This window comes from Sapajus apella, unplaced genomic scaffold, assembly GCF_009761245.1.
Source record: "Sapajus apella isolate SASKATOON/1434 unplaced genomic scaffold, GSC_monkey_1.0 scaffold39, whole genome shotgun sequence".
NCBI classification, from domain to species: Eukaryota; Metazoa; Chordata; class Mammalia; order Primates; family Cebidae; genus Sapajus; species Sapajus apella.
The window spans coordinates 8692580-8709384 of record NW_022436979.1 but is presented as its reverse complement, the minus strand read 5'-3'; the positions used below and the strand labels follow the sequence as shown (position 1 = coordinate 8709384).

Below are 16805 nucleotides of genomic sequence, written 5' to 3'. Positions count from 1 at the left end.
TATATATATATATGTGTGTGTGTGTGTCTGTATATGTGTGTATATATATATATATATACACATATATATAAAATGTTTGAATGTTTCAAAGAATTCAAAAATGTTTGAATGTTTAGGGAGATTTTAACTCTGTAATTTTGATTTGGTCCCTTCACAATCCTCTTTATCCTAAACCATTTTCTATATGCACATACACACACACACACACACACACACACACGCACACATTAACTAAAACCTTGAAAAGTAAAGGGTAGGATATTCTACTCTTTAATTTTTCTAGCTTTGTTTCCATTCACTGAAAAAGAAAGTAAAATAAAACAGGTTTTCATTTTCAGGCTCGGAGTAATGCTTATATATTTTCTCAGTTCTTGTTTTTCTGATTGTTTTAAACCCTTGTTTAAAGAACAGTTTTAGGTTTACAGAATAATTGATTGGAAAGTGCATATTCCCCCTCCTCCCCCACAGTTTACCTTGCTATTGGCATCTCATATTCATGTGTTCTGTTTACTATTATTGATGAACCAAGTTTAGTACATTATTATTAACTGAAGTCCATAATTTATATTAGAGTTCATTCTTTGAGCTGTACACTTTTTATGGGTTTTGACAAATTCATAACAACATGTGTTCATCATTACTTATCATATAGAATAATTTCACCGCCCAAAAATCCCCTGTGTTTGCTCTATGAATATCTCTCTCTCCCATCTCCCCTCATCTCCCCTCAGTCTCTGGCAACCAATGATCTTTTCACTGTCTCTAGAATTCTGCCTTTTCTGGCATGTCATATAATTAGAATCATACAGTAGGTAGACTTTTTCAGATTGACTTCTATCAGGTAGCAATATGCTTTTCAGGTTCCTCTATGTCTCTTCGTGGCTTGATCGCTCATTTCTTTTTATCACTGAATAATATTCCAGGATAATCCCTTTTTTATGCATTTGACATTAAAGAAACTTTATACAATTAGCGAACTGCAGAATGCTAGCTCAGAAGTTTGCAGATGTTGATTCATTGCCTACTGACATTTAATATCATAAAGAAGTCAAATCCCATTTTGATTTCTGCTCTTTTACATGTAACCTATTTTTTTCTGTCTATCTCTGGGTGTTTTTCTTTAGAAGGATTTTTGATTATGCTGGCACTGTTTTGTGTTATTTCTATAAAACAATACTCCTTTGTTTTTTAAAAAAAATTCTAATATCTTCCTGTCATCTGTGTCTAACACATTTCCCTTATCCCCTTCTCTCCTTTGTCCTTTCCCTCTACATTAAAAGATAATTGTTCATATTTGTCCTCAGAATCACTGATTTTATATTACATGGTGCTATTTATTCAGGTTTTGACTGGTTAGAGAGATTTTAACTCTGTAATTGTGTTTTGGTCTCTTGACAATTCTCTTTATCCTAAACCGTTTTCCTTGAATGTGAAGTTGTGAACGTTGTGTTACAAGCTGCTACGTAGATGCTATTGTGTATGTTTATTTTCTTGTTAGTTTTATTTATAACAATAGTAAAAATCCTGTACCTGAAATTGCAAAAAAAAAAAAAAAGTCTACAAATGTCAGTGATGAAAAGCAGCAGTTCATTGCCTCAACACTCATCATGCACACACAGTTCCACTTTTCTGAGGAAACCACTCCTCCCCAAAATTGGTTACTTCTGTTGATTATCTGTTTCAATCTGTTTGATTGCTTTCTAGGCCTTTCACAGTGCAAGCATTATGAGATTCCCTTGCACTAATCAGACTGCTAATTTAATGCCTCGTTTATTGCATTCTGCTTCTTTTGTTTTTCTTCTCTGCTCAATGATATGTTGTTTCTTCCTGCAGGAAAAATTATGTTTATGTTGTTCATTCTCTTTAAACCATCAGTTTTCTTTTGTGTGATAGAATGTCAAAGATTCAGGAAGATTTGAGGGGTGAGTTATCCTGCGTGGTATAGCTTTTGTCTAGTGTTTGTGTGTTTGTGTGTGTGTGTATGTAGGAGGACCATTTTTTGTGCTATTTCTCTACCTCCAAAGGGAACTCTGACACAGGCTGCATTGCCCTGGCCAGAGATTTTTTTTAGGTGAGCTTTGAGCTTCGGACTAGGTTTTAAAAGTCTGAAGTACAGTCAGGTACTGTCTTTCCCTAATCATCAACGAAGTTATTTCCATTTCCTCAAAAATTCCATAGGGCTAAATACCAGGCCACCGTTACTCTACAGGAATACAGAGGGAAGCAGGAAGCTTTCAAGACAAATGCCCTAGGGTCCTCTTCACACTCTCCATGTCCTTCCCCTCTCCATGCAGTCCCTGCCTGCTTTTATTTTAGGCTTACCTCTGATTCATTTGTCAACCATTTTTATCTGCCTCTGTATTTTATGTCATTAAACTAATTATAGTTTTTCTCCCATTCTTTTTGGTAGGATACATTTATTCCCATTAAAATTTTATTAGGTAATATTTTTATGTCTTCAGAGAGAAAGAAAACGATGTTTAATTCTCTATCTTGAAAGAGAAGCTTCTAGGTGTCATATGATACTAGAAGCAAGTTTAACATAAAAAAAATTGAATTGCAAGTAAACATACATTTCTAAGACAACAAAACATTATTTCACTAGAATATTTTACCAACCACTGCTGGATTTTATTTGTCTCTTTTGATCCTAATCTTGAGGTCCCTCAGTTGGTCTCTTATGACTCTTCAGTGTAACTTTGGAAAGTATTCTCTCAGTAATCACTCAATTTTGTATTCCTCCCAAGTACTTATTGTATTTTTGTTAAGTTTTCTCATGCTATCTCCAATGGCCACTCTCTTTCTACATAGATATAACTTTTGTTTGCCCTCACAATGTATTTGTGGTTTCTGTCTTTTACCCTTAAATATTTTACTAATCCTTTTCTCCCTAGATCACAAATTTACTCTTTCTAGTACTCTCTTCTACAATACCTATGTCAAGGATGGAATGGGTACCCAAATTCATTTTCTACATGTATTTTTATTAGGGTAAATGTTAGCATTTTAAAGGTCTCCTTGACCCATTTTTACTATTCCTATCCACCAAGACACTATTGTTCCTGAATTACATTTACAATTATTTTTGAAAAAGGTACATTTCTAATTGCATTTTTACTTAGTACAAGGTCATTTTAACAAGAAGTATCTCTGGAATAATAAGCCCTTCTAAAACTATACATGCTCATTTGAAATGTTAATGGAGTTAGATTCTGAACCCTATATTTTCTGTTTGTATTTGCTTTTTGTTTTTAATGAATTCTTTCCGTAGTAATTATTTCTTTTTGTATTTTACAATCTCAGAAGTGCTACAATTACAAAACCTTTTTTTTCTGAACTACTTCAATGTAAGTTGTTGACCTGATGGCCCAATACTTCAGTATTTACTACAAATAAAAATGTTCTCCTCCATAATGACAATCTAACCATTGAAACAAGAAAAGTAGTTGAATATATTGCTACTATCTAATTTTCTGATCTTTATTCAAATTTCATCTATTATCATCTGATGATTTATTATAAAATGTTTCAGTTTAGAATGACATAAGATTTTATTTGTCATTTCTCATTGTCTCCTTTGGTCTGAGCCAGCACTTTATTCTTTCAATGATTGTCACGGTCTTGACATTTAACAAATATTCTTATTCAATTACTTAGAGGAATATACTTTACTTTGTGTTTGTCTAATGCTTCCTCGTGATTCAAATTAGGTAGTGCATTTTAGCAGAGATATTACAGAAATGATGATATGTGTTTATTGTGTTCTATTGGATGGTGGACCACGTGAAATTTTGCCATTACTGGTTTTGTTTACTTTAATCACTTGATTAAGTCGGTGCCTGCCAGGATATAGCTATATATACCCACACACATAAGCATAAATAAATACACACACGCATGCACACATACACACGTATACATTTACACACCACTTTTCATCTATACTTCTCTATCCACTGAAAACCATAAATTCACACTGATTATCTCAATATCATAGGTTGAGTCTAGTTACTAAGTTTCCATATTTTAACTCCCTCTTCTATACAGCAAGAAACATGGATCCCATTATCCTCAATATAATTACTTATTTAATCAATATGTAACGAATCTGCCTTGTTTCCTACTAATCCTTCTTTTATACAAGTACCCTCCTCACCCTGGTGGGATTCTGAAGCCTTCCTCAGATTCATCTCCTTGTGTAGGTCCCTGTTCAGGCTCCAGCTCTGCAAGCCAGGATGGCCCCAAGGGGATACAAGCCTTGCCCTTCTATGGTTCTAACACCAAACACTAGGCTTCCCTGTCATGAGCACATCCTCCTCTGGCACTGGGTCTCCAACATTTCCTGCAAGTGACGCTTCTCCACAATGTTGTTCTCTTCAACTCTAGGTTACTACAAACCCCTCAGCCATCCCAGAATTTAAGGCTATTTTGCACTGCCCAAATGAATGGCTTTAAGGAAGCATTTTGGGGAAGGAAAGAGAAGGGAAGGGAAAGAAAAAGGGAAAGAACAAACAGGAGTCTGCTTCTACGCCATAATTTACAAGCCTTCTTAAAGCACCTAACAAATCATTTAAAATCTGGATTTAAAATCATTAAATATGCTTGTGAATAAAAAGTAAAATGACATGTCTCCTTGTTACATGTGTGTGCATTTGTCTAAAATAAAACAAGTCTCTAGTTGGAATTATTTTGAAATTTAATCTTTCAATTGCATTCTGTGCCTTTAAAAATGATAAAACTTGAATACAACATGACCTGAAAACTTCCTCAGTCATTTTTACGAACATCTGAGTTGTTTGTTTTCTTACTTGCTCTAGATTTGCCTAGTGAACGATTTTTCCCCAATATGAATAACAATAATATTGTTGCCAAGATTTTGCATTATACTTTGCTATTCTACCATCACTTCATTTCTTAAACTTCAAGGCCATCTCCTATTTCTTTAAAAAACATCTAAAAGAAAACCTACCTCTGAAAACATCTGCAACTACTGTCCTTTGCTTTTAAGGATGATGCCTGAAGTAGTGAACAATTTAAAAGCACAATTTGCCATATGGATGCTATAGCAGTTATTTGCTCTGTTGCTTAACATAGGAATGTATTGAATGGATATAACAGCTTTTGCATTGGCACAGAGAAGTAGCAGATTGGCCAAGAACTGCTAAACAGGTGCTCTCTGTAATGGCACTAGATGATTTATGGTCTTCTCTGAGCTTCATTCTCTACACAATTTTTGAATATCTATGTCAAAGCAAGGATAGGAAAGACTACTCCAAGATTACTGCACTAACCTGATATGAGCCAGAAACCAAAGGGGTGGAAGGTGGTACCTTTAAAACATTATATTACTATATCCATTTCATTCTTTGTAATCTATCTCCAAGGACTCTCATTGTCCTTGGGCATCAGGTCCCCATCCCAGACTATTATAATAAATTTCTTTTTGCTCTGTCTCTATGCTTTTGCTTATTCATGCAAACATTCACAGAGTCATGTTAGTTCCTACACTTCCATGATCAACAATCTGTTATGGCTCCAAAGCTTCCGTAAAGTAAGTCCCAAATACCTTGTTATTACATTGAAGAAACTCCATGATCTTAAATAATTTTTATTTCCAAATTGTTTTTAATTTGAATATTTTAAAATTATTCTTATTTATGCATGTACATCTATCTATCTGTGTTTCAAATAAGTGGCTACTATAGTTTTGAAATTTGGATTTAGGAGTTGATGTCCAAATTCATTCACCCTTCTTTCTGCTGAAGAAGAAAATATATACACAAATAAATAGGCAAATGGGAACCAAATTGTATTTTTTTATGTTCTAATATCCAAGCAAGGAACATGTTATAACCAGAAGGGGAATAAAGTTTAGGCCTGAAACCACTGTGAGTTACTTGCACATGAGATTTAGGTTTTGAAACCAGGTGACTTTTCACTTTTAGGAAGGACTTTCTGCTTATTAGTTTTTTTAAGATACAAAGTTTTATTAAATAAATCTGGAATCAACAGTATTATTTCATAAATTAGACAGCAGTAAAATTTCCCTAAGGTATAAGTACAAATCACAGTGATTTCCATTGTGCAACAAATGGACAGGATTAAAAATAGGCACTCCCCTCCTTGACCCCCCAAGAGAAGGTGGGATCACCCCACGGGGTTCTCAGCTCTGGCTCACAAGGGGTGCACATACCTGCAAAGGCACTCTGCCTATATGTGCAGCATCTGAAGGCAGTCACAGGAGCCCCAGAAGCACGTTGGCAACATGGTGAGGCTGCCCAGTGTTCAGCATGAAAAGAAAGAATTCAGCTATGACAGCAGGATCAAATTCACACATAACAATATTAACATCGAATGTAAATGGCCTAATTACCCCAATCAAAAGACACAGACTGGTAAACTGGATAAAAAGTCAAGACCCATCAGTGTGCTGTATTCAGGAAACCCATCTCATGTACAAAGACACACATAGACTCAAAATAAAGGGATGGAAGAAGATTTACCAAGCAAATGGAGAACAAAAAAAAGCAGGGGTTACAATCCTAGTAGTCTCTGATAAAAGGGACTTCAAACCAACAAAGATCAAAAGAGATAAAGAAGGGCATTACATAATGTTAAAAGGATCAATCCAACAAGAAGAGCTAACTATCCTAAATATACACGCACCCAGCACAGGAGTATCCAGATGCATAAAGCAAGTTCTTAACGACCTAAAACTAGATTTAGACTCCCACACAATAATAGTGGGAGACTTCAATACTCCACTGTCAATATTAGACAGATCAACGAGACAGAAAATTAACAGGGACATCCAGGACTTGAATGCAGAGCTGGCCAAGGAGACCTAATAGACATCTACAGAATGCTCCACCACAAATCCACAGAATATACATTCTTCTCAGGACCACATTGCACTTACTCTAAAATTGACCACATAATTGGAAACAAATCACTCCTCAGCAAATGCAAAAGAATGGAAATAATAACAAACAATCTATCAGACCACAGCACAATTAGATTAGAATGAAGGGTTAAGAAACTGACTCAAATATGCACAACTACTTGGAAACTGAACAACTCGCTTCTGAGTGTTGACTGGATAAACAATGAAATGAAGGCAGAAATAAAGATGTTTTTTGAAACCAACCAGAATGAAGACACAACTTACCAGAATCTCTGGGACACCTTTAAAGCAGTGTCTAGAGGGAAATTTATAGCAATAAATTGCCACATGAGAAACAAGGAAAGATCTAAAATCAACACCCTACAATCAAAATCAAAAGAATTAGAGGAGCTAGATCAAACAAACTCAAAAGCTAGCAGAAAACAAGAAATGACTAAGATCAGAGCCAAACTGAAGGAGATAGAAATGTAAAAAACCCTTCAAAAAACCAGTAAATCCAGGAGCTGGTTTTTTGAAAAGATCAACAAAATAGACCACTACCCAGATTAATAAAAAAGAAAAGAGAGAAGAATCAAATAGGTGTAATAAAAAATGATAAAGGGGATATCACCACTAATTCCACAGAAATACAAACTACCATCAGAGATTACTAGAATCAACTATATGCACACAAACCAGTAAATCTGGAAAAAGTGGATAAATTCCAGGACACTTGCACTCTACCAAGACTAACCCAGGAAGAAGTTGATACCCTGAATAGACCAATAACAAGGGCTGAAGTTGAGGCAGCAGTCAATAGCCTACCAACCAAAAAAAGTCCAGGTCCAGATGGGTTCACAGCCGAATTCTACCAGATGTACAAGGAGGAGCTGGTTCCATTCCTTCTGAAACTATACCAAACAATGCAAAAAGAGGGAATCCTCCCTAACTCATTTTATGAGCCCAACATCATCCTGATACCAAAACCAGGCAGAGACTCAACTGAAAAAGAAAACTTCAGGCCAATATCCATAATGAACATAGATGCAAAAATCTTCAATAAAATACTGGCAAACCAAATGCAACAGTACATTTCATCACAATCAAGTAGGCTTCATCCCAGGGATGCAAGGTTCATTCAACATATGCAAGTCCATAAATGTAATCCAACATATAAACAGAACCAAAGACAAAAACCACATGATTATCTCAATAGATGCAGAGAAGGCCTTTGAAGAAATTCAACAGCCCTTTATGCTAAAAACTCTCAATAAACTAGGTATTGATGGAAGGTATATCAAAATAATAAAAGCTATTTATGACAAACCCCCAGCCAATATAATACTGAACGGGCAAAAGCTGGAAGCATTCCCTTTGAAATCAGGCACTAGACAAGGATGCCCTCTCTCACCACTCTCATTCAATATAGAATTGGAAGTTCTAGCCAGAACAATCGGGCTTGAAAAAGAAATAAAGTGTATTCGATTAGGAAAGGAGGAAGTCAAACTGTCTCTATTTGCAGATGACATGCTTGTATATTTAGAAGAACCCATCATCTCAGCCCAAAATCTCCTTAAGATGATAAGCAACTTCAGCAAAGTCTCAGGATACAAAATCAATGTGCAGAAATCACAAGCATTCCTATAAACCAATAACAGACTAACAGAGAGCCAAATCATGAGCAAGCTCCCATTCACAATTGCTACAAAGAGAATAAAATACCTAGGAATACAACAAACAAAGGATATAAAGGAACTCTTCAAGGAGAACTATTAACCATTGCTCAAGGAAATAAGGGAGGACACAAACAGATGGAGAAACATTCCATGCTCATGGTTAGGAAGAATCAATATCGTGAAAACGGTCATACTGCCCAAAGAAATTTGTATAATCAATGCTATCCCCATCAAGCTACCAATGACCTTCTTCACAGAACTAGAAAAAAACATTTTAAACTTCATATGGAACCACAAGAGAGCCCACATAGCCAAGACAATCCTAAGCAAAAAGAACAAAGCCAAAGGCATCACACTGCCTGACTTCAAACTATACTACAAGCCTACAGTAATCAAAACTGCAAGGTACTGGTACCAAAACAGAGACATAGACCAATGGAACAGAATGGAGGCCTCGGAAGAAACATCACACATCTACAATCCTCTGATTTTGACAAACATGACAAAAACAAGCAATGGGGAAAGGACTCCATGTTTAAAAAATGATGTTGGGAAAACAGGCTAGCAATGTGCAGAAGGCAGAAACTGGACCCCTTCTTGACAATGTATGCTAAAATTAACCCCAGATGAACTAAAGATTTAAACATAAAAACTCTAGAAGAAAACATAGGCAAAACCATCCAGGACATAGGCATAGGCAAGAACTTCATGACTAAAATACCAAAAGCAAAGGAAATAAAATCCAAGATAGACAAATGGGATCTAATTAAAATTCAGAGCTCTGTACAGCCAAAGAAACAATCATTAGAGAAAATCAGCAACCAACAGAATGGGAAAAAGGTTTTTCAATCTACCCATTTGACAAAGGGCTAATATCCAGAATTTACAAAGAACTAAAACAGAGATACAAGAAAAAACAAACCCATTCAAAAGTGGTTGAAGGATATGAACGGAAACTTCTCAAAAGAAGCCATACATGAGGCCAAAAACATATGAAAAAATGCTCATCATCACTGATTATTAGAGAAATGCAAATTAAAACCACATTGAGGTATCATCTCATGCCAGTTAGAATGGTGATCATTAAAAAATCTGGAAACAACAGATGTTGGGAGAGGATGCAGAGAAATAGGAATGCTTTTACACTGTTGGTGGGAGTGTAAATTAGTTCAACCATTGTGGAAGACAGTGTGGCGATTCCTCAAGGATCTGGAAATAGAAATTCCATTTGACCCAGCAACCCCATTACTGGATATATACCCAAAGGACTATAAAGTGTTCTATTATAAAGACACATGCACAGGCATGTACATTGTGGCAGTGTGTACAATAGCAAAGACCTGGAACCAACCCAAATGCCCATCAATGATAGACTGGACAAAGAAAATGTGGCACATATACACCATGAAATACTAAGCAGCCATAAAAAACAATGAGTTCGTGTCCTTTGTAGGGACTTGGATGAATCTGGAAACCATAATTCTCAGAAAACTGACACAAGAATGGAAAACCAAACACTGCAGGTTCTCACTCATAGGCGGGTGTTGAACAATTGAGGACATGTGGACTCAGGGAGAGGAGCATCACACACTGGGGGCAGTTTGAGGGGCGTGTAAGGGAGGGACATTGTCGGGTGGGGAGGGTAGGGAGGGATAAAACAGGGAGAAATGCCAGATATAGATACAGGGGGAATAGAGGCAGCAAACTACCTGGTTATGTATACACCTATGCAACAACCCTGCATTACTTGCACATGTACCCCAGAACCTAAAGTAAGAAAAAAAAAAAAAGGGTTACAATTTACTGATTTCTGCTCCTTCTTCTCTGATAGATTTTCATCTCTTTGTGTCTTCTTCAATTTTCTATGCAAAGGTTTTGGATATTTAGTAAAGGAATGAATAAGTGGGCCTTATAAAAATAAAAATCCTTGGATTTACAATGAATACTAAATCAGGCATTAATAAGAAATTCCCAGAATGGAGGAGTGGGAAACTCTATTAAGTTCATTTCTCCAAAAAAGCAGCAAAAACACTGGCAAAATTGTCAAGATTAACTTTTAGAATTCTTAAAATTGATCAAAAGCTCACAACAACCTGAAGAGTGTTTATTCAAGAAAAACTGATGTTCTGTAAGACAGAAGGCATATTCATTTGGCCTACCTTTCTAGTTCCACAGCAGCCTTGAAATCCAGCAGCCTCTAAACAATAGAAGTTGTAAAACCACCGGAGCTGGCTGACCAGGTTTGGAGGTCCTCAGAAGGTCCATCCCCAGAGCTTTGTCACTGTTCTACCTGTGTGGCTAGTAACTCCCTGGAAAAGCCTCACTCAAAGGGCTTTACATTATTTGACTTGACTGAGAATTCACTTGGTGGGAAAAAAGTCTATCTCAAGGGCATTTGTGGAAAATAATCAGAAGATTGTTTAACATTGTAGCTGCCTAAGGCTGTGGACACTAGTTTGGGCAAATAAGAACATGAACAAAAATTTTAAAGGACCTGGAAAATTCAATGTTCTTAGGCAGCTCTGAGAAGCTCTAACATATCCTTGCAATGTGGAGTTTGCATATATGTATAGGGCTGTGTGCGTATCTGGGAAAGTCCTCAGAAAGTCCCACTATCTCTCCTCTGGTGGACCTCAGGCCCTGTGCAAGCAGGAAGTGAAGGCTAAGGTAGAGTTGTAAACTACCTGAGCATTGAAGACATGCCTCCAAACCCATGGAAGACGCTTGGCAAGAGTGGAAGATATATTGGCTCCAGGCTTTAAAGAAATTGCCAACCAAATATTCGTTGACTACTAAGCTCACTAAACAGAGATTTCAGTGGCTGTGCATTCTAGGGAAATGAAAACTTTACCATATTAGTCCAGGTAAGTCACAAAAGAACAAACAACAACCTAAAGAACAACCAGCAACAACAAACTGTGGGTTGGAAGTGGGAAGGTCTGGTTTCCAGAGTTGCCACATTAAGTTATCTAAAGTATTCAGTTTCTAACAAAAAAATATGAGACATGCAAAGAAATAGAAAATTTTAGCCTGTGCATAGGAGAAAAAAAATCAACAGAAACTATCCCTGAAGGAGCTCAGATATTGGACCTACTGCATCAGGCATTTACAGAGCCATTAGACATATCTAGATCTTTAAAATAAGACCAAGAGAGGATAAAATATGATCACCATTAGTGCTCCTTGTGATTCTCAATACAGATTGTTTTATGGAATTATTGCCTTCAATTTTGAGCATCTGTGTGTGTGTGTGTATGCACTAATAATGCAATTCAAGGAATTATTTGAAAATGTTTTAGATAAGTCTCTAAACAGCCTTTATGTTTTAATATCTTTTTCAGGTCCTCCAGTTAATGTCACATGCAACATATTCATCAACAGCTTTGGCTCCATTGCAGAGACAACCATGGTAGGCATTTTACTTTGCAACAAGTTTCACGCTAGAGTAATCTGTAATTGCATTAATGGCAACTCTTCTGCTCATTTTATGCAATTTAGAACACAAATTAATGTAACAAGATTTTAAGAGTAAAATTAATAGTATAATTAAATTATGATCACCTGCAGGTAATAACGTTTCAGAGATGGTATATTAGAATATATTAATATAAGTGAAAACAACATTGAGTTTCCCAATTTACCAATCTAATATTAAACCTCAATTTAAAGCTAAAATGTCACCATATCCTTTATTTTTTCCAAAACTCTTTAATATCCAGACATAAGCAGAGTAGTGAATACTTACATGTTTACTCTGTACCCCACTTACAGAGTTATATTATTTTAAATATTCAATTTGATTATTTTTCCCAATGAACACAGTATTTGCCAAAACATTATACTTAGAGATTTTATCAACTGTATTTGAAAAGTTATTAAAGCCTGAAAAACATAAAAACTGTCATTACAGACCAAATTTCTTCTGTCTTGAATTTTACAGTTTTTTTTTTCTAAAGAGCACATGTATCTCTACTTTGCCCATTAGCTTTTATTGGGCAATTTAACTGTAATAAAATGCAGAAATAGACAAACCACTGAACATTCATAAAATTGTCTAGCAGCCAAGTTACTTTTTTTAAAACTGTGTTCATGATGATTCTTAAATTAGCTAGAATTATATTTTTAAATGTAGCAAGTAGAGTTTGCAATACTTCTCAAAGTTAATATTAACTAAAATATTATATAAAATACTTAAGGATTTATTATTTTCAAAACTATTATTAAGAATTATGTTCATTTTACCTGTCTTAGAATAGTAAATAGATAGTAAATTTTCGAAGGAGCAGTCTATTATGCAAACTATTACATGAATTATGGTGCAAGTGCGTGTGGTGGGGGGGTGTGTGTTGGAATCAGGGAGAGGTTTTCTACAGGCATCATTTAAAACAAGTGCTTTTTCCTCTTGTATGCAATATTAAGTCATTTATCAGTGTCTCTGTGGTTCTACTCAAAGTTAATATATCTTAACTACAATAAAGCATTTTCAGAGAGGAACCAAACTTAAATTGGGAGGCATTATATAGAATTATCTTAAATAGGATACAATATAAGTTAACATGAATTTGTGTATATGAGTGTACAAGCAAAGAAGATGCATGGAATTTGGTTAGAAGCAGTGCGATCCTGGTGCAATTTTCTTCTCTAAAGCAGCTATAATCCTGTTTTAGACTTTGATATATTCTAGGTTCTTGTGGGAAAATGTGGCCCTGATTTATGTCCAACATTTGTACATATTCAGTCTATATAATCCACAGAAGAAGGGATCACTATTGGCTTTGGTCTATTTAGACTTCACAAATTGTATTTCTAGCCCTAGCAATTTTCTCATTTCATTTCTATACACGTATAACCCTAAAAACCTGGAAATATATTTTTCTCTATTTTTTTGCATGATTATTTCCATGAAATACTTTCCACAGCAATAGTTGGAATGATTTAAAGCCTTATCCATCTTAATGGGGTAGGGAGGGAAGGGGCTTGGAAAAAAGACAGGGCATAGCCAGATTTCCTTTCCATTAAGACTTAAAGATTGCCAGTTTTCTGAAAGTGCCTGTTTTTATGATATAATTCAGCAGTCTACCACAAAAATGGCTATACCACAATCTTTAAGATGGCTACACCAGTTAAATTTCTTACCTAAATAATTTTAGCCAGACTTTGTAGAATAAAATTTTACAAAAAGCTTGCAGAATATTGTAAACATACCTTCAAGATAACCCATATTCAGTTTTATTTCTCTCCTTCAGTGTGCAACCCTTTCCATATCTACATATTCCATTATTATACATTCCCTTTGAAATTATTTTAAGCATCTGTCACTCACTTCTTTACAGCCTCAAGCAGTGTCAATGAACAAACCTAATCACGTTCACCTTGTTTTTTTCTTTTTCTTTTTCCAAATTTCTAAACATTTGTTATTTCCATTCCAATGATCAGATTCTATATTTATAAATTTGTAGTGGTATCAGCTAGAATAGCTGTGATTATGATATCCATCTACATAGGCACAAAGCAAATGAGAACTTGTTAGTATATTCCTACCATGAGACTCATAAGTGCTTTGCTCCCATTTAGTTAAGTTGTTATATTTTATTTACAGGGTCCACTATCAAGATTCTACACTGAACTTTATCTCATTATTCTATTGCTGTGTTTAAAATTCAGCAAAAATGCTAATATATGTGTTGATATATTTTTTAATTTATTTACACTTCTTATACTGAATATAATTTCCTTCTGTTCTTTTTTATTTTTATTTATTTATTTTAGACAGTCTTCTGTTCTTATACAAATAATTGAATTCAACTAAGGCAGTCAATTAAAATTGAGAGGATGGAATCTCAAATTATCTGTAATCAGTAATGAATATATTTATATCTGATTATTCATATTTAAAATAAAACTACATAATTATCCTAATGCATATGTGTCTGCTTAACAAGAATCTTAACTAAGTCTTCAATGTCTTTCCTGGCTAAGTATGTTGAGCTCCCTCTGCTGGTCTAGTTTATAAGTGGTATATCTCATTTTTAAATACAGCTCTTGTCGCATTTGAGGTTAATACTTAATTATTGGGAAAATCTCTCCAGTAGATATTCTACTTTTTAGGACACTTTTTGTCAATTAAGTTAATTCAAACAACATATTTTTTAGATTTTTCTTGCATAAATTTAAAAAATATGTGTGCACAGTTTTTTAGCAGTATAAATTCAAATTTCTGTTTAGCTGTTAAACTCCTTTCCTAATGTTTGTTAATCTGATTAGTTTCATGTAGTGCCAACCATTCTCACTTGAGTACAGTTTTATTATTTTACACATAGTCACCAAAGTTTTTTCTACAAATATTATGAGAATTTCAACTTCCCTGTTTCCTTCATATTTGAGTCATATGTTATTACATATAATGAGATTCTTTAAGGAGTTGTTCAGCCTCCATTATTTAAAGTACACATTCTTCTTAACAGAGAATGATTTAACAACTATTGGAAGCTCCAGTTCTTAAAAATATTAAATTAAAAATAATACTAGTTTACCATCATTACTGTTTGGGAACATGATCTTGGTGAGAGAGGAATATCTGTCCTGTCTTTTAAACTGTGATGATCAAGGGACCACATGATTATTTCAAGGAGGGGAAGCTTAAGATGTCCACATTAAGTGGCTCTTACATGAAATGTGTTCCTGCAAACCTATGATGAGCTTCGGATAAGACTTATGTGCCAAGATGAAAACATTTGTTAATTTTGGCTTTTTGTTCTCCCTTAAGCAAAGGATTTCTCTGGAAATATTCACAAAAACCAAATTGCAATTTGGAGTATACACCCTGACCTGGCTGGTCTTCAGGATGTCCATGGAACAAAATAAAAGTTTGGGATTTTATTGGTTAAGAGAAACATTTTGTAAAATGTTTTGAAAGAAAATTCATTGGCCTAGCGAAATTTTTCTAGCTCTGTCAGGCTGTAATTGTTGAGTGACAGTGGTGGGTAAAACTAATTTGGTGGTAGGTAAAACTAATTAGAGGCATAGAAGGTAGTTTCAGCAGTTACCAGGTAAAACTGATTTTAAGATTACAGGAAGTTATTTCTGCTTTTGAGCTTGCCAGACAGTTCTTGGAGCAGGAGCTTTCAGACCTGAGTGCTTTTTCCCCATGATCTCTTAACTCCCATTTAGTTGGGTATGACTGTAATAAGCCCAAGTCATATCATCAATTTTCATAATTCATACAATGGAATATTACATAGCAACAACATGGATAATTCTCATAAACATAATTGTGAGTTAAAGAAAACAGACACAATAGAATATGTACCATTTACTTCTGTTTATATGAAGTTTAAGAACATAAAAGGCTTCTGAATTCTAAAATATTATCTTTAGTGGGAGGTGGGAGGTGGTTGGTAACTGGTATTGAGGAGGTACAACGGAGTCTTCTCAGTACCAAAATTCTTCTATGTTTTGATCTGGGTGGTAGTTACACAGGTATATACATATGTCAGGATTATTGAATGGACACTAAAGACTTGTGTATGTTATGAATGGCTGTTACATCTTAACTTAAAAGATTTAATTCAAAAGACAGTGAATCATAAACTTTTTCCCATTATAAAGATAAAATTAAAAGCAAACAAAAACCTTCACAAATTTAAAATTTAACACACCAAGTGTGTCATGCAGAGCATATCTATTCAGTGATCACAGGTGAGAACATTAGAAGTTAGACACAAAGCTTGAAATGAAAGCTTTTATTCTTCATCAGAAACAGTCTGCAGGCCTGTGCATGTCTAGGGCATTAATATGTGATTTCTCTAACCCTGTGCCTTCAAGTCCTTAAAATGCCTAGCTATAAGGACCAAAAATGAGGAATCTTGAAGAAAAAAATCACCGAGATGATATGCAGCTTCCACGTTATAGGTAAAAGGGAATTCCATTTTATCTGCTCTGGGGATGGGGACTGGCTATAGGTAGCCAAGGAGATCTCAGCTGTCAAACGTTAAGAGAAACTCTGAAATAGAAATAGAAATATATATATGTGTGTGTGTGTGTGTATGTATATATAAACATATATATGTATATATATACATATATATGTATATGTATATATAAATACACTTACACACAAATAAATATGCAAAGATGTGCATGTTTGTTTGTATATATATATATATATATATACACACACACACAAACACACACAAATAAATATGCAAAGATGTGCATATTTATTTGTGTGTGTGTGTGTGTTTATA

At 34.8% G+C, this 16805-nt stretch overlaps 1 protein-coding gene across 3 annotated transcripts in view; it reads left to right on the top strand.

Moving 5' to 3' along the window:
- The window catches only part of GLRA3 (glycine receptor alpha 3), a 192795-nt gene that overhangs the window by 47904 nt on the left and 128086 nt on the right, over positions 1 to 16805 (top strand). For all 3 annotated transcript variants that reach the window (XM_032298686.1, XM_032298685.1, XM_032298684.1), the window contains exon 3: positions 11901 to 11968. In XM_032298686.1, coding sequence (XP_032154577.1) covers positions 11901 to 11968 — 68 coding nt within the window. The remainder of the gene's footprint in view (positions 1 to 11900; positions 11969 to 16805) is intronic.